Source organism: Oncorhynchus mykiss, chromosome 17 (assembly GCF_057628025.1).
Source record: "Oncorhynchus mykiss isolate SJ-2025 chromosome 17, ASM5762802v1, whole genome shotgun sequence".
Taxonomy (NCBI): Eukaryota; Metazoa; Chordata; class Actinopteri; order Salmoniformes; family Salmonidae; genus Oncorhynchus; species Oncorhynchus mykiss.
This window is the reverse complement of record NC_143038.1, coordinates 17,027,819-17,046,642: the sequence shown is the minus strand read 5'-3', so window position 1 is coordinate 17,046,642 and position 18,824 is coordinate 17,027,819. Positions and strand designations below refer to the sequence as shown.

The 18,824-nt window shown below is 40.4% G+C and overlaps 1 protein-coding gene across 2 annotated transcripts in view; it reads left to right on the top strand.

Moving 5' to 3' along the window:
- Positions 1-18,824, top strand: part of LOC110493814 (spectrin beta chain, non-erythrocytic 1) — an 87,533-nt gene that overhangs the window by 20,692 nt on the left and 48,017 nt on the right. The window contains exons 1-2 of one of the 2 annotated variants that reach the window (XM_036949796.2): positions 4,967-5,793; positions 15,966-16,117. In XM_036949796.2, the coding sequence (XP_036805691.1) occupies positions 5,673-5,793; positions 15,966-16,117 (273 nt within the window). In that variant the 5' untranslated portion in view covers positions 4,967-5,672. Of the gene's footprint in view, positions 1-4,966; positions 5,794-15,965; positions 16,118-18,824 lie in introns of those variants that run through there. The other variant, XM_021568314.3, reaches the window with a different exon arrangement.

Below are 18,824 nucleotides of genomic sequence, written 5' to 3'. Positions count from 1 at the left end.
CCGAGCCAGAAGAGTACATATATCTCTTGGTCCAGTAGCGTGAGACAGCTTGATTTAAAAGTATACCCCCTGGACAGGATGCTAGTCTGTTGCAAGGCCTTACACCCAATCCTTAAAGCTATAATGCTAAGTGCCAAGCAGAGAGGCATCATTATTTTTTTTAAATGTAGTCTTTGGTATGACTCGGCTGGGGATCGATCTTCCTACCTTCCAATTTCAGGGAGTTCAACAGTAGTGGAAAAAGTACTAAATTGACCTTAAAATATTGAAAGTTACTCATGTAAAATTGAAAGTCATCCAGTAAAATACTACTTGAGTAGTAAGTCTAAAATTATTTGGTTCTAAATATAAGTATCAAAAGTAAATGTAATTGCTAAAGTATTAAGTATTGAAAGTAAAAGTATAATTCATTTCAAATTCCTTCTATTAAGCAAAGCAGATGGCACCAGTTTCTTGTTTTTAAAATGTACGGATAGTCAGGGTTATATTCCGACACTCAAGACATCATTTACAAATTATGCATTTATATTTAGTGAGTCTGTCAGATCAGAGGCAGTAGGGATGACCATGTGTTCAATTGATAAGTGCGTGAATTGGACAATTTTCCTGTCCTGCTAAGCATTCATCATGTAACAACTACTTTTGACTGTCAAGGAAAATGTAAAAAGTACATTATTTTCCTTAGGAATGTCGTGAAGTAAAAAATAAAAGTTGTCAAAAATATATAAATAGTAAAGTACAGATACCCCAAAAAACGACAGAAGTAGTACGTTAAAGTATTTTTCCTTCTTTTGTTGGTAAGTTGGTAAGCTTTCAAACTCACCTATTATGTCCAATGTCCACAAGCAAGCATTGCTTCACCTAGCAACACTAGCTTCTCCCAGAGTTGCTTACCATTTGGGTGCTAGCAAGCCGACAGCATGCTAGGTAGTGCTAGGTATCAACAGCCAATCCAGTAGGGGCTAGAAGCTATAGTAGGCTTCGATTGATCAACCACGCTACCACATAGCCGGACATTTGCATAAAATTGAGCTTTCTCCGACTTAAGTCCCACCCTTTTCATGCTCTGTTTGACAAGCTCTTCATTTCTATGCAATTACTAAGGTATTAAAATATTACACAATTATTTTGTTACAACAATGTTGTGAATGTAGTAATTGCAGGTTTACTACACAGGAATAAGAGCAACTTAATGTAAAGGATTACTGTGAAGCCAGATTGGAATCTACACATCTTAAGTGAGGTTCTTCATTTTAATTATTGATTAGACACATAGATTAACTGATGGGAACACATGGGGAAGTGTAAAGCAGTGGATTGTGGGTAAATTATTTGGTATTTGGTATTTTGTTACGATTCCCATTAGCTGTTGCGAAAGCAGCAGCTACTCTTCACACACACACACACACACACACCACACACACACACACCACACACACACACACACACACACACAATCTTAATTTGACCCTGCTTCTCTGCGACAACAGAGTGATCAAATTAAGATAGGAGACCTGCATACAGATCTGCTATTTCAAGGTAAGTCAGCAAAGCAAGGTTCATTTTGGTGCATACATTTTCCACTCACTGCAAATCTGTGGGCTTGGCCATACTCCATGAATTGTTCTGACCTCATTATTTGTAGCATCATGTGAAACTTTTGAGAAGAGGCAACTTCATGAGCTCAGTGAAGGCCCTATTGTTTCACATCCTCCTAAAATAAAAGCATATCTACATTAAATTTGCCACAAGGAAAAGGAATGGATGACTGTCATTTTTATGAACAACTCAATTTGACATTTTAAAGAGATTTCACTCTCAAGTTTTTGGTATTTTCAATTTGTCTGATTATCACAGAGGTTGACCATCACACAGACCCACCCAGAAACCCACACCCCTATGTCACCACCCTATTTCCTTTCTCTGTTTCATAGACATTCCTATGAGGTGAGTCATGTGGAAGGACGCGTGTATTTTTCTTGACTAAGAAGCTGACTTAGAACCGTGCGTTACAAGTCTAGATGAAAAGGCTTGTAATCAAGAGGTTATGGAAGAATAGGGAGGCTGTGGAAGAATAGCCCTTAGGCAGGGTATGGCCTTGTGGATACCTTGTGACCAAAACAAGGAAGTCTTTAATGTCTCGTTCGTTCCATTTACAGTTCACATATTTATTTTGGCTCTGTACAACTAGGAATGCATATTCATCATGTGTTTTTACCCATTGTATATTTGTTCAATTTGTTTTGTTTACCACTCCCTTATGCTTTATTGTGACACAACAAATGTAATATTATTTAACAAATAATAATCAAATTTATATTATGGGAATTCTAGTGTTCCTCAATCAAACTGCCCAAGCACATGAACTACTGGGATCTACATCTAAGGATCTACGTCTAAGGTTGGGCAGACAGACAGACAGGCAGACAGCAGAAAGACAGACAGACAGGCAGACAGCAGAAAGACAGACAGACGGCGTCCTTTCTAGCCTCTTCTCATTCCCTGTGTCCATTGTCGTAATGATTCGATTTGCAAGACTCGTGGTACTGAGATGAGCATGAATTCATAACATCATGAGGAGTAGGTATAAGGCAGCATATCTGTGGCCTCCTCCTTCGCCACAAGGCTTTCTCATGAACAGGAGGAGGACAAATGGGATATTGTTGATGGTGCTGCTATGTAGCAAAAATACTCTGCGGCAGAGAACTCCTGAGACTGCCATGAATATAAGGTTACATGGTTGAGTCAGTGGCTAAATCCAAGGGGGAATCATTGTGGAAAACATTTGGTCAGAGCCTAGTCTTGTATGGTATGGAATTCATTTGGTTGTATTTACTAGGATTATCTGGACTACTAATGATTTATTTTTTGTGACCACCTTTTTAATTTGATGATTTATTATTGGGGGTGTGGGGTACAGGTACAACATAAGGTTTCATATCATCATATTAACCTGTGGGCTGCCACTCAAAAATATAAAAAAAAAACATAAAAAAATATACATAAATACTAAGTATTGATCATTATGATCATATTACAGAGTTAAAAGGTAATAACAAATGTTGTATGTAAAGGAAAATAAACAAAAAGAAGTGAGCCTCCACCCCCAACCTCTCATCCCATCCCCCAACCCCACCAATCCAACATGTCTCCATCCAACGTAAAACATTTCCTTGGTGTTAAATACAGTCTGTGAACAAACTTAAATGTATAGTATAAATTGATGGTTCGGATCACAGGATGCCAAGTTCCATATTCTGTTCCAGTTGAAGGGTTGTACAGATTCACTTATATCTGTGGACCACACTTTTTTAATGACTAGGTCAGAATATGAACTTTCCAAAAGTGGTTTATACACTGAGTATAATAAACATTAGGAACACCTTCCTAATATTGAGTTGCATCCTCTCCCTTTTTGCCCTCGGAACAGCCTCAATTTGTCGGGGAATAGACTCTACAAGGTGTCGAAAGCGTTCCACAGGGATGCTGGCCTATGTTGACTCCAATGCTTCCCACAGTTGTGTCAAGTTGGCTGGATGTCCTTTGGGTGGTGAACCATTCTTGATACTCACGGGCAACAGTTGAGCGTGAAAAACCCAGCAGCATTGCAGTTCTTGACACAAACTGGTGTGCCTAGCATCTACTACCATACCCCGTTCAAAGGCACTTAAATATTTTGTGTTGACCATTTACCCTCTGAATGGCACACATGCACAATCCATGTCTCAATTGTCTCAAGGCTTAACAATCCTTCTTTAACCTGTCTCCTCCCCTTCATCTACAGTGATTTTGAAGTGGCTTTAACAAGTGACATCAATAAAGGACCATGGCTTTAACCTGGATTCACCTGGTCAGTCTGTTGTTGAAAGAGCAGGTGTTCCTAATGTTTTGTATACTCAGTGTATATTATAGAGATCAGTTATTTTGGAAGCCCAGATAATTTCTTTATGAATCCCAATATTAGATGGTTCGGTAGTTGAGTTTCCCGAGGGATACCATAGGCCAGCATAGGTGACTTAAGTTGTAAATAAGACCTATAGAAAAAAGAAGTTGCCTGGTAATGTGTATGTGTCTTTCAAATCTTAGAATGTTCAATAACCATTACTCTCCATAATATCAGAAATGGTATGGATTCCACATTTGGACCATTGGGGAGATGCAAAAGACGCCCTTATTGTGCATTTTTTTGTATGGGCATTTTGATTCCCAGTTACGTTGTTTATCAGTTTTGCGGCAAATAGAAATAGCGTGAGCAATAATAGGACCCAAGCATAGTTTACATTGTTTAAGGGATCTATCTGTGAAGACCACCTCTTTTGGACATTATGATTTATGAGTCATTTTATTTTTTGATTGACAAATAGATTAATCTTCAAATGATACAGTACCATCTTTAGTCCTAACCCAACTCTTATCTGTTGCTATACTAAGCTCATACTTTCAAAGCCTCAAAGAATCAAACACTAACTGTTATAGAAGGTGTCTCTGCTTAGAGAGAAATCTGTCTGTCCTTGCCCTGGCAATGTTCGCAGAGGTACCTTGACCATTTATGTTTGATTTGTAATCAGAATCCTTTTTGCTTTGTGATGTTCTGCATAGTGGAAACTGGTTGAGTGTGCTCCTCCTTTGTTTGGGAAGCAACCATTCATGAGCCAGTATGGGGACTATTCATCCATTAGGAAGAAAGAGGGGAGGCTTTCAGTTCCTCTGAAACAGGAAGTTTGTTGGGTCGATTTTTTGACAGGACGTTGGTCGCTCACATAATTTAAAACCAGCATTTATACATTTCTGGAATGGCTAGATTTTTCCTCTGTCTCTAACTGAACAACAATGCTGGGAAATGGGGGGTTGTATCCTGGCTAGCTTCCCTCTAGCCCCTCCTCTCTTCAGGCTTAGTATGGCCCAACCTCCTTCCTTTTTCTCCCCACTGCTGGGGCCATCATGGAAATGAGGCGGTGACATCATCACTGAGCTCCCAGGCAGTGGCTAGCCACTGACGATATTACAAACTCCTGTTCCCCTCCCCTCTTTAAACCCATCCCCTCCTCCTCCCAGACTTATGAAAGGTGTGCTGTATTTGAGAAAAAACCTTTTATTCTCTTTTTTTTTATTGGAAACCTATTCCTTCTCCTTCCTTAATTGTCTGCCAGTTGAGGATGAGGTGCAGTGATTTTTTTGGGGGGGGCAATACCACTCTTTAAAAAGCCTGTACCCCTGAATGGGTGGGCAGCTCACAACCAGAGGCAGGGGGGCGTGAGAGGGGGGTGGGGTGGAGGCTGCTTTTGACAGAGGGAGGGGGGGGGGGGGGGGGGTGTGAGAGGGGGGTGGGGTGGAGGCTGCTTTTGAATGGGTTGAGAGGGAAGACAGAACAATCAAGAGAGAAGAAGAAGCATGTTGTGCCCCCTATTTGACACAGATCCTGCTTCTCCACGCCTGGTCCTTCAGTGGCTGCTCTGGGAAGAGTCTCGTCCTTGAGAACATTCCCTCCTTTCCTTACTTTTACTGGATTCTTTTTTGGAGCTTGCGGTGTAGCAAGGTTGGCGGTAGAAGGCTAAAAAAAAGCCCATTGGATCCCTTCTTAACTTCCCTCCGTTTTTCCGCCTTGCTGTGCTTGTGTTTTTTTTCCCGAGGGGGTATTTTCTTTCAGCGGGTCCCAGTTTTCGTTTGGAACTATGGAAGTGGACTGGGAGTTGGGTGGGCAAGATGTACAATACACCGACCCGGACTCTGGTTACCCAGCTCAGGTGGCTTTCAACTACAACATGTTAGAAGGGCGCTTTAAACAGCTACAAGGTAAGTGAAGGATGGAGACTGCAGTCGCCTTTTGTTTATAGGTGTTGCTATGCTATATGCTCTGTCAGCAGATAGACGGCGAGGTCAAGAGAGAGAATTCTGGTTCCTCTGTGTTGAATTTGGCAGTTGTTTATCACGGTAATGTTAGTTGGATGAAGAGCATTATATTTCGTCGTTGTTCTTTTACTTCTTAGAAAATAAAACAAATTGGGTGTCTTAATCCTATAAGACAGTGGTGGATATGACACGTTTAGTATGGCAGCACCATGATCTGGCGTAAGGATGACTTTCAGATTGAATTATAAGGCTGTGTCTTTTTTGGAGGATAGGAATTTAGTGTTGACATTAAAATACTAAATAACTGTTTTCGAAGGAGGCCCTCCGTCTACAAACACACAATCCACGATGCTAAATAAATGGCATGCATGCTAGTTCTTAGTGGGTAGTCAGGACAACAATAGCATGAGAGGGGACAGGGAAGGTGGGAGTGGTTGTTTTGTCCAGCCATCCCATGCAAATACACTTTCAAGGAGTCAAATTCTAGGAAATTATAGCGCTTAACAATATGTTTTTACACAGTTAGTATAGGAGCCTTGTGTGTTATTTAAAAAATATATTTTTATTTTTTACAAAACAGGGATATACGCTTATTATATGTTATATAGCATCACTATTAGTTGAACAGTATGTCATTGTGTTATATTGTGTGATATTGTTTACTATTGTTTAGCACATTTACTACAAAATTACTTATTTTCCAAAAACATTTTTGACATTCATTTTCATATTTTCGTTATGATGAACCCCAGGCTAGACTGCAATAGAAAAAAAGGAGAAATGAACATGGTAATGTAACCGTTATCATAGTAACATTGTTTTATAGTCCTGCTGTCCTTGTGTAGATTACTTTTGTTGACATCTTTGTTGGGGATTCTCTCATCCCAAAGAGAATGTGGTCTATGCCACATGATAATATCAGTCATTAACTCAGTCTCTCTATGAGCTATTGTGTCTGAATGCACTATTGTGTTGTTGAATGTGTCTCTTCTATATATGTTATATAGAAGTCCCCTTTTCATTAATATATCATTACATTTACAGCAATGGTCAGAATTTGTCTAGTTTTTCTAATTTTAATGGTATAAACTGGCCACAACAACTATGTGGATACGGCTGGATGAATATGTGCCATTTGTTAATATGTAGCTTTGTGTAGAGTTTACTAACTGCCGAAACCTTGTCCAATGTTGTAAAGCAGCCGGAATGAAAAGGAAGACAGAGAGATAGACTTGAACTTTCACCCTCTGGTCTATTTGCTTTACTCAGTTATAGATGACTGACTTGATAAAAACATCACAGAGTCAACTTTATTGATGACTATTCTTGTGTCATGTAGTGCCAGCATGCGTCATAATATTTATTGTTTTAAATTGAGCGAAGATATTACAGAATTGATAGATTGACCTGGTGTGCTGCTAGTGCTCATTTTAGTGCAACACTTCTATTGTAGCAAATGTTAATCGGGTCTCAAAGTGTAGTCTACAGGATCTAGGAACAGTAACGTTCAACTGAAAAGGTCAGACTTAATGTAAGGGGGACTAGGATTACCATTGGTTGTATCACCGTGACCCTTGATTTTAGCAAGAGGAAGTAGTAACCTTGTTCGAGCCAGAACTGCTCATAGGACAGGAGCCTATCTCCTGTTTCTGTAGCGTGAGACAGCTTGATGTACAAGTAGACCCCATGGATAGGACGCTATTTAGGCAGAGCTCTCTGGTTCATAGTTTGTAAAAATGTGTTATATTTTCAGCATAACCGCGTGGTGTCATTGTGCCAGTGACTTTTTTTAAACAGACATGATCTGTAAAAAACATTGAGCAAATCATTTTGTACAGCTGTCCCGTGGCTGTATCAACCAAAAAGAAATTGAAAGTGCATTGTCAGGTCCCATGTATTTTTCTGTTTTATCTAATACATTTAAGGCTGGTTTCTCTCAGCCAGATGAAGCTTATTCCTGTACTTAAAAGCACTTTTTAATTGAGATTTTCCATTGATCCTTTTCATCCAGGAGTAGGTTTAATCTGGGTCCTTGAAGTGGGGTTTTTAGGTCAATAATTTGCTTTGACAAGCTTGAGCTGGCTTGGTTACACATCCGCCATAGTTGCTAAAGCCGTGCTGGAAAGGACCGTGTGAAAAGACGATATTCGACCTAACATTGTATTGATTGGGTCTGCACAATAGTGTAAAAAAAGTTATTAGATGCACTCCAGTCGCTTCTGTACAAGACTGTAGCTACTTCTCCACCCCAATGAGCTGGACTACCACCACACGGACTTGAGTGCTGAAGTACTACGTTTGTCTGCGAACAGGGCCCTGCCAACCCGGCTTCCACCACAGTCGGCCTCTAAATGACCGTCTGTTCTGCTGCTGGCAAGAAAATATTTTACGGGGAGACAAAAAAAGAAGGCAACAGAAAGTCATGGAACTGAAGTCTTTGAATGGGCTGGGGTGGGGAAGGGGGCAAACTTGAGTGTTGAAAAAGAGTAGTTCTGGTCTTTACAAGTTTGATTTACTCTATTAAGTTACACTGACTGACTATTTGAACTTGACACCTCATTTGAATGATACCCTGAAATATAACATTGAAGGTTAGCTTTTGTTATGCCCTCAGTTGTTGAATTCTGATTAGTAAATTCCAGAGAATACCATTTACCTAGGCTGGGATTAAATCCAATCGTGCTTGGTCAGTAATGGAGCTTTTAAAGGCAATGTTCCCGCTTTCGCCACGCATTCACAGTAAACGCTGCATATGTCGGCTAAATCGGAAATGACCTTTAAAGGTGCATTGTCGACAAAGCGTGATCGGATTGAATTCCGGCCTTCATCCTAGTTAATAGCAGGTAAATACCAGTGGAAACTACTGTAAAATATAGTGCTATCGTGACTTTTGAGAATAGTAAGTATGATCTTGAGGTTTTCAACCACGTCTTTACTATAAAGTAAGAGTGAGATTTATCGAAATGTAGTGAATGTTTTTACTGGGTGTAAATGGACACAAAGCCATGTCCTGTTTAGTGCTTTGTTTTCCCTTTTTGCCAGGCATTGTCTGCCAGAAAAATGTTGACGTTGAGTCATTGATTTGAAACATATAGCTGTTGGTAGCTGCTTGTGTGATAACCTGAGGCCTTGTTAAAGAACAAACAGGCCATCTGCCATAACACCCTGACTTATCTGACTGGTGATCTGTTTTTACCCTTCTATCAGTAGAGGGACTTTATCCACTTTATGACATGGAGACATCTTGTCAAGTACGCTACCTGGTATTTATGTTTTCCCAGTGTTCCCATGTGTTTTGTTGGCATAAGGTTTTTAGATCGACGTTGCTGGTTAGTTGGCAAAACATTGTTAACACGCACAGTTTTTGTTTAATTTCGATCTAGTTTTCAAAGAACAATCAACAATAGCATTTCAGGTTTTAAAGTTAATGTCTGACAACTCAATCAAATGTTGAATGTTGATCTGACAACGCCTTTGTCCAGTGGTTAGTCACCCCTAAACATAGCAGTGTGACCTCATCCACTAATCCAGCCCTAATACACAGGAAGTCAGAAGAATTTCAATCTTCTGACCCACCACAGGCCACAGGATGTTGATTCAACAGTGAGGGAAGAAGGAAGCAACCTTTGAACTGCTTCGCTAAGATGTCCAGTCTTCAACCTTAGTTTTTCGTCCTTGGATGCCGATTTCTAGTCTGTTAATTTGCTAGTTTGCTATATCATATAATATGTATATCTAGGCCTAAACAAAATGGCTGTTGTTATTTTTGTAACTCTGAATGATTGTTTTCAGTCTCTGCCAATCATTAGACTGCCCTCACAAGAGTGGCTGAAATACAGACGGCAGATCATGAGAGGAGTAAATATTGTCAATAGGTAACTAGCACTGAACATGAACAGTGCTTTAGAGGTGCAGTTACAAAATGGAATCTTTCACCACGTTCAGTGTTTCCTGCAAGCTAAGGGTGGGGTAGTAATCCAAATGGCCTTGAACTCTGCAATTCCTGAGTAATGTCCTAATCAAGATCTCCCTTTCCTGCCGAAACCTAGAGAGAGGAAAAAAGAGAGAGAAAAGAAACCAAACTGGAATTTGAATGGATGTGCATCTCTGTTGAGATAAGATGAGAGATTTGCTTTTGGGAACTGGAGAGTTAGCCCCCAGGATAGAGATACAAAATGCGTCAATAAATCAATAGTTTCTATTTTGTGTCAGTCGTGATGACCAAACTGCTCATATCCCAGCTGGTTGGATTTGCAATAGAGCTGTGGGTCAAGGTCACAAAGCAATGCTACGACTTGGGATGTTTTTCTCTGGAAGAGAGTGATATCCAACACAATTAGGACTAAAGAACACTCTATTAATCAGTGCAATAATAAGAAATGAATTAATATACTTGAATATATGGGTTGTTGCACCAATTAGGTGCCATTTGCATAGCTACGGGAAGTAGGGGTGCTGAGGGTGCTGGCACCTCCTGATAAATCACAGTAAAAAAATATAATAATATAAAAATAAGAAAAATACATTCCCACAAAATTAGTGCACTAGGCCTTTATTACTCCTGTATGAAATTAGAACCATTTCCCTCTGTTAACCTTAAAAACAGGGACAGTTTTTTTGTGTGTATAAAATGAATTACTAACAGCAAGTCTGAATTCGTATAAAAAATCAGATGTATTGAATTTTCCATGTGGTCCATTTTAAAGGGAACTTCAATTAATATAACAGACTTTTACAATTCAATATTTGTGCACAACATCTACTTAAAATATCAAAGGGACGCAAAAGGCACTCATTTTGTGGAATGACCCATATCATATCTCTACTTCAATAAAGGAGTGAATTAGCAGTCACAGAAAGACACAGGAACTGATACAGGACCGATGCATTTTGAAACAAAGTGTATTCCATGATCTCATACAGACGGAATTTGGATTAGAACAGGGTCAAATAGGGGTGGTACTACTGTATGTAACAAAGTGCAATGAATGTACCTTCCAATGCAATTACCTTTTTTGCATGATTTTTTTGTGACACTAACCAGGTTGCCAGCCAACCATTTAATGCTAGTAATGTACATGGCGGGGGAAAAAATGTCACGACAAGCCAGATTGGGGTGGTGAAAGTGCACCGTGATCTTGATGCCCCTTTCCAATAAATATCAAGGGTCTTGTTTTGGTGACATGATGATCGATGCTTGACTGCTGTTTGACAAATACAAATATTTTTCACTCTTATCCATAATAATCTCATCATGTATACTGGCCTACCCACACTGTATCTGCCAGCTGTTGGCTAGAGCGTGCGTGCCAAGACCAGAGTAGGCATACCTGCTATTTTGTGACAAAAATATCGGTAGAGTTGAAAATGTGATGGAATCACAAACTGATTTTTATCAAAAAAAAAACGATGTTTTCCGGAAACACAATATGCATATTTTTTTAATCCAGATTTTCGAGTACTCACATTAAAATATGTTGCCAATTGGATGGAAACTTAGCTATGTACTATAAAGATTGATACTAAAACCTCTTTATACCAACAAAGCCATTTTATAGCACAAACTAAGAATCTCAATTGGTGGTACTCAATCAGTGACCCAAACCCCCAAAAAGTATTAGTAGTATTGATTGAATTCAACTTCCTCTATTGCAGCTATTCCCAAACTGGTGTACGCATACCCCCCAGGGGTACGAGCAATGCCGTCGGAGGTACGTCAAATAATAATGTGATTCACAGTCCATTTAGATTTTCCAACGTGGCTATACATTTGGGTGATGTTTTTGTCTCGCCTGAGTAGCCTCGTTTCACTGCCCAAAATAAAATTAAACCATCTAGTGTTCAGCAAAATAACAACACAAAGTCAAATACAGGTAGCCAAGTCAAATAATTAACATCCAATCACATTAACCGTTACTCTCTCGCAGGAAACCTTCACTCTTGCGCAGACATTTAGAAACGAAACATGCCAATTAGAAAAATAAGCCATGGGAGTTTGAGCGAGTAGTAAGACGTGTATGAAAGCAACAGATACCATTAATAAGAAGGGGCTAGAAGCGTCTTATATGGTGAGCTACCGAGTGGCTAGGACAGGCAAGCCCCATACTATTGTGGAGGACTTAATTCTTCCTGCTGCCGTGGATATGGCTGGGACAATGCTGGGGGAAAACGCCCAAAAAACTATACAGACAAATGCTTCATCAAACAACACTGTTTCACAACGCATCAGTGACATGGCAGGAGATGTTTTGAAACAATTACTGCTTTGCATACAAGTCAGTAGATTCTATGCGTTACAGCTAGATGAGTCAGCAGACGTGGCGGGCCTGGCACAGCTCCTGGTATATGTCCGTTACGTTTATGGGAGGGTCAATTAAGGATGACAGGGAGTGGTAACGCGCAACGCCACTTGGGTACACTGCAGCATCCACCGAGAGGCTCTTGATGCCAAGGGAATGTCTGACAGCTTGAGAGACGTTTTGGACACTACAGTGAAAAATGGTTAACTTTGTTAAAGCAAGGCCGCTGAACTCTCGTGTATTTTCTGCATTATGCAATGATGTGGGCAGCGACCATGTAACGCTTTTACAACATACAGAAGTGCGCTGGTTATCAAGGGGCAAGTATTGACACGTTTTTTTTAATTGAGAGACGAGCTTAAAGTTTTTTATTTTCTGACCATGATTTTCACTTGTCTGACTTCTTGCATGATTATGAGTTTCTCACACGACTGGCCTATCTGGGTGATGTTTTTTCTCTCCTGAAGGATCTGAATCTAGGATTAGAGGGACTCTCCGCAACTATATTCAATGTGCGGGACAAAATTTAAGCTATGATTAAGAAGTTAGAGCTCATCGCTGTCTGCATTAACAAGGAGAACACACAGGTCTTTGCATCGTTGTATGATTTTTTTGTGTACAAATGAACTCAAGCTTACGGACAATGTCAAATGTGATATAGCAACACACACAGCTCACACAAGGTGCTCAATTACGCAGGTACTTTCCTGAAACGGATGATACAAACAACTCCATTCGTTATCACTTTCATGCCCTGCCTCCAATCCACTTACTGACATCTAAACAAGAGAGCCTCATCGAAATTGCAACAAGCGGTTCTGTGAAAATTGAATTTAATCAGAAGCCACTGCCAGATTTCTGGATAGGGCTGTGCTCAGAGTACACAATACAACCCAACATTGCAGAGTTATGTGCATCCTTTCAAGCAGCACACCATTCCCATTAACCTGTGGTGAGTTGAGTTATTCACCATTTTTGATGAACAAATATAGGTTTTATATGTAAGATGGCTAAATAAAGAGCAAAATGATTGATTATTATAATATTATTAGTTGTGCCCTGGTCCTAGAAGAGCTCTTTGTCACTTCCCATGAGCCGGGTTGTGACAAAAACGTATTCATTCTTATGTTTTATACATGTATCGTATAGTGTTTGTGTGGCACGTTTACAATGATGGCAACAAAAAAAAAAACATTTGAGAGTGCGCTGACCCTGGTGCTAGAAGGGGTACGCAGCTGGAGGTTGAATGTTTGAAGTGGTACAGGTCTATAAAAAGTTTGGGAACAACTGCTCTATTGCATGAAAGTCCTAAAGCAATCATCTGCTAAAAATGGCATTGAGATGACGCTGTCATCATTTGAAAAATATGGGTGTCATTTCAGATAATAAATGATGTATTCCTCTTATCCATATCCCCCTACATGGCCCTTCAAGATACCGCTATCATTTTCCAATCAGCCCAAGGTCTTTGAAAAATGACAAACGGCATGACGCAGCCTTGTTTAATGAAACGACCTGAAATTGTCTTTATTGGCATCCGTTTTTGTTGTTGTTAAACAGGTTAAACTCACTATTCAAACTGTGTTAATAGTTCGGGAGCTGTGTGTTTACCTAACGATAAGACCAGATGCGAGTGCAACATTCCTCTAGCTAGCCCTCCCCGGAGTTGAGCTAGGGCAGGGGTGGAAGAGAGGAACACTGCCTCTATTGTTCTGTCCAGCTCTGTCTTGTCCTCCGGTCTCACAGGAGACTGCTTAAAAAAATCCCCACTAGCGTGTACCACTATGTGAGGCTTGTGGTGATGTTACCATGTTGCAATATTGCCACAGAAATGGGTTTGGATGCATTGGAGGTTGGTGGCACCTTAATTGGGGAGGATGGCTCGTGGTAATGCCTGGAGCTGAATAGGTGGAATGTTATGAAATACATCAAACACATGTGTTTATGCCATTCCATTCGCTCCTTTCCAGCCGCTATTATGAGCCGTTCTCTACTCAGCAACCTCCTGTGATGATAGCTGGTTGTACCCCCGAGGGGTAGGGCAGCAGGCAGGAAGTTGGCTCTGGGTCTAGTTAGTTTAGTCATACACACTACAATTGTGGTCAGGGTTTAGTATTAACTGAGCGATCGATTCCAAATCATAGTGTTTTTTAATCAAAGGACTTTTTATTTCATATGTTGATATCATGTTTTGTGTTTCAGGGATGGGGGGGGGATGTGAGGAATAGGTTCGACCTTCTCCAATTGTTTTTCTTCGGCAAGATCGTCAAACGTGTCAAATAAATCACTAATAACAAAAAAGTCAAGAGGGCCTTGGAGTTGGAGAGTACATTGCAAGGTGCAGCCAGCCCTGCGTGAGGCGAGGTCATCTATCTCTTTTCGCCATGTGGCAAACGAACAATCAAATCAGATGCTTACGTCTTTGCAGGGATAAGGAATGCAATAACAGGAAAATTGGAGAGGATTATAAATAAACCCGCCTTGTGTTCATGGATATGAACTCTGAGCCAGAGGGTGCGGCATTGGCCCTGTCAAGGGCCCCAAACATAAACAGGATAGCCCCAGCTCCCACTTCCACTTTTTTTTACATTTTGAAGCTATGGTTGTATCTCATTAGTCTGCAGTGGCTTTCTCCCCTCATCTCCTCACTTTATGCGCACTGTCCTGAGAACCCAGAACAGATGACAGCAATATGGTCGACCCCTTATCAAGCATTTGCCTTCACCTGTACATTTCCTTAATCTCAGTGGACATGGAGAGACCAGGAGAGGAAGCCTTAAGACATTCTGCAATAGATCTGACGAGGCAAGGCCACCAGTCCCAATCCGCTCTAGTCGTTTTAAAATCTGAATCATGAAAGGATGATGAGTTGCATGTGACAAGGGGAGCCAATCACCCACAGTGACGAAAACCTCTCATATGACATAACTATACAATGAGTATCAGTACTGTTACTGTATACAACACATGGGTTCCATCATTAACCACAATACTTAGCTATACAGTATTTATTTTGTTTACTTACATAGTTACATTTGAATGGCAGTATTAACATGTTCAATCTAACCTTGGGGACCCAGGAAGTACACATGTTAAATATACTTTAGCCCAGCACTAAAACACCTGATTCAGTTGATCATGGGATGATTGCCGTAGTTGATTAGTTAGATCACTGCTCTATAGTATTTCAGACTTGAAATTAAAAGACCAGGCTGTATAGGGAGAGTGTGAGCTGTTATCTATACTTCAATGTCTTGTTCCAGCATTATTATCTTCCATAGCCTTACTTTACTTAACTAAAGCTACTTTGAAAAAGTAATTTATACATTTATAAAATCTAGCCTATTTCACCGATATTTTCTTCTCTTTTTGCCAAAAAAGTAGTGTGTAGTTCCTGTAGTTAGCCGCAAACACTACCAAGGTTTTAGTTTAGTTAATCTACCACCAAGCTACTGCAAAATGTAGTTTAATTATTATGTAGTTCACTACTCCCCAACACTGCTAATTTGGCAAACATAGGGCAGCAGGTAGCCTAGCGGTTAAGAGTGTTGGGCCAGTAACCAAAAGGTCTCTGGTTCAAAACCCTGAGCTGACTAGGTAAGAAATCTGTTGATGTGCCCTTGAGCAAGGCACTTAACCCTAACTGCTCCTGTAAGTCACTCTGGATAAGCGCGTCTGCTAACATGTATTTTTTTTTTTTACCGTAACTCTGCTTATCCGTCATCAGGAATTCACCTGTTTCATCTCCAATTAAATTAATGACATTTCACTTTGACATGTTTCTTAATTGTATTCCCTGTCTTCTTTTCTCTCCAGATGAGCGCGAAGCGGTGCAGAAGAAGACCTTCACCAAATGGGTGAACTCTCACCTCTCCCGGGTGTCCTGCCGCATCACCGACCTGTACAGGGACCTGAGTGATGGACGCATGCTCATCAAACTGCTGGAGGTGCTGTCTGGGGAGAGACTGGTGAGTACCGTGCTACCCGGGCCTGTATGGATCAGTTTAGCCTTTTAGATCACATTGAATAAGATTACATGGTCAGGGAGGACCTGTTCCTAGATCAGCACTTCTGCTCTGAGATGCTTGGGGGTCGTTCCACAAAAAGAGTGCCTTTTGATATTTTAAGTAGCCTGTTATATTAAATGAAGTGCCCTTTAATTAATCATAAGGGTGGGACCCTTTTCCTTCCAATTTTCACCTCAAATGAAATCTAAGTGCCTGTAGCTCAGGACCTGAAGCAAGGATATGCATATTCTTGATACCATTTGAAAGGAAACACTTTGAAGTTTGTGGAAATGTGACATTAATGTAGGTGAATATAACACATTAGATCTGGTAAAAGATAATACAAAGAAAAGAAAAACATGCTTTAAAAAAATAACTTTTTGCACAATTTAGATTTTGAACACTAGATGGCAGCTGTGTATGTGCAAAGTTTTAGACTGAGCCAATGAACCGTTGCATTTCTGTTCAAAATGTTGTATCAAGACTGCCCAAATGTGCCTAATTTGTTTTTTTAATAACTTTTGAAGTTCATAACAGTGCACTCTCCTCAAACAATAGCATGGTATTATTTCACTGTATTAGTAACTATAAATTGGACAGTGCAGTTAGATGAACAATAACTTAAGCTTTCTGCCAATATCAGATATGTCTATGTCCTGGGAAATGTTCTTGTTACGTACAAACTCATGCTAATCGCATTAGCCTACGTTAGATCAACTGTCCTGTGGGGGAACCACAATAGACCACATGGAGAATTCAAAATATCTGAATAATTCAATTAATATGAATAAAGACTTGCTAAAGTGCCAATATTCAGTTTTTTGACATGTCACTCTGTCATCCCTGTCTATTTCTAGGAAGATTTTAACCCAGTTAACCCCAACATTTCACCATCATTGTAAAGCCTTAGTTAGTTTGTTGCTTTGACAAAGTCATTTCTGAAGATGATTTATTTCTTGTTACTGATTCATTTACATCTGTCCCTCATTTTAAGGTCAACCCTGTTACTTGAACTGAAGACTCATTTTAATTAGGTTACATTTTTGGAATTTAATAGGCAGGTAGCCTAGTGGTTAGAGTGTTGGACTTATAACCGGAAGATTGCAAGGTCAAATCCCCAAGCTGACAAGTTAAAAATCTGTCGTTCTGCCCCTGAACAAGGCATTTAACCCACTGTTCCTAGGCAGTCATTGAACATAAGAATTTGTTCTTAGCTGACTTACCTAGTTAAATAAAGGTCAAATAAAAACTTACTAAAGTATTTTTTTATTTAACCTCTTGAGATGGGGAAATGTGGTTTTTATGAAGTTGAACATGTGCTCTTTATGACAGAATGTTAAAATTTGGTGAAATCAAAAGTAAAACTTTTCTAAAGGCACCGAAATGGTGGAAAGACCCTTGGTACAGTGCCTCTGGAAAGTATTCAGACCCCTTGACTTTTTCCACATCTTGTTACGTTATAGCCTTATTCTAAAATTGATTAAATACAAAAACATCCTTAGCAATCTGCACACAATACCCCATTATTGCAAAGTGCAAACAGGTTTAAAGAAATGTTTGCAAATTTATAAAAAATAAAAACTGAAAAACCTTATTTACATGATTATTCGGAGCCTTTGCTATGAGACTTGAAATTGAGCTCAGGTGCATCCTGTTTCAATTGATCATCCTTGAGATGTTTCTACAACTTGATTGGAGTCCACCTGTGTTAAATTCAATTGATTGGACATGATTTGGAAAGGCACAAGCCTGTCTATAAGGTCCCACAGTTGACAAGTGCATGTCAGAGCAAAAACCAAGCCATGAGATCGAAGAAATTATCCGTAGAGCTCTGAGACAGGATTGTGTCGAGGCACAGATCTGAGGATGGGTAACAAAGACTCTGCCTAGAGCTGGCCGCCCGGCCATACTGAGCAATTGGGGGGGGGGGGGCTTGGTCAGGGAGGTCCCCAAGAACCCAATAGTCGCTCTGGCAGAGCTCTACAGTTCCTATGTAGAGATGGGAGAACCTTCTAGAAGGACAACCATCTCTGCAGCATTCCACCAATTAGGCCTTTATGGTAGAGTGGCCAGACGGAAGCCACTCCTCAGTAAAAGGCACATGACAGCTCGCTTGGAGTTTGCCAAAAGGCACCTAAAGACTCTCAGATCATGAGAAACAAGATTTTCTGGTCTGATGAAACCAAGATTGAACTCTTTGGCCTGAATGCCAAGCGTCACTTCTGGAGGAAACCTAGCACCATCCCTACTGTGAAGCATGGTGGTGGCCGCATCATGCTGTGGAGATGTTTTTCAATGGCAGGAACTGGGAGACCTGTCAGGATCGAGGGAAAGATGAACAGAGCAAAGTACAAAGATCCTTGATGAAAACCTGCTCCCGAGCTCTCAGAACCTCAGACTGGGGCGCAGGTTCATCTTCCAACAGGACAACGACCCTAAGCACACAGCCAAGACAACGCAGAAGGACATTCAGACAAGTCTCTGAATGTCCTTGAGTCGCCCAGCCAGAGCCCGGACTTGAGCCCGATCATACATCTCTGGAGAGACCTGAAAATAGCTGTTTAGCAACACTCACCATCCAACCTGACAGAGCTTGAGAGGATCTGCAGAGAAGAATGGGAGAAACTCCCCAAATACAGGTGTGCCAAGCTTGTAGCGTCATACCCAA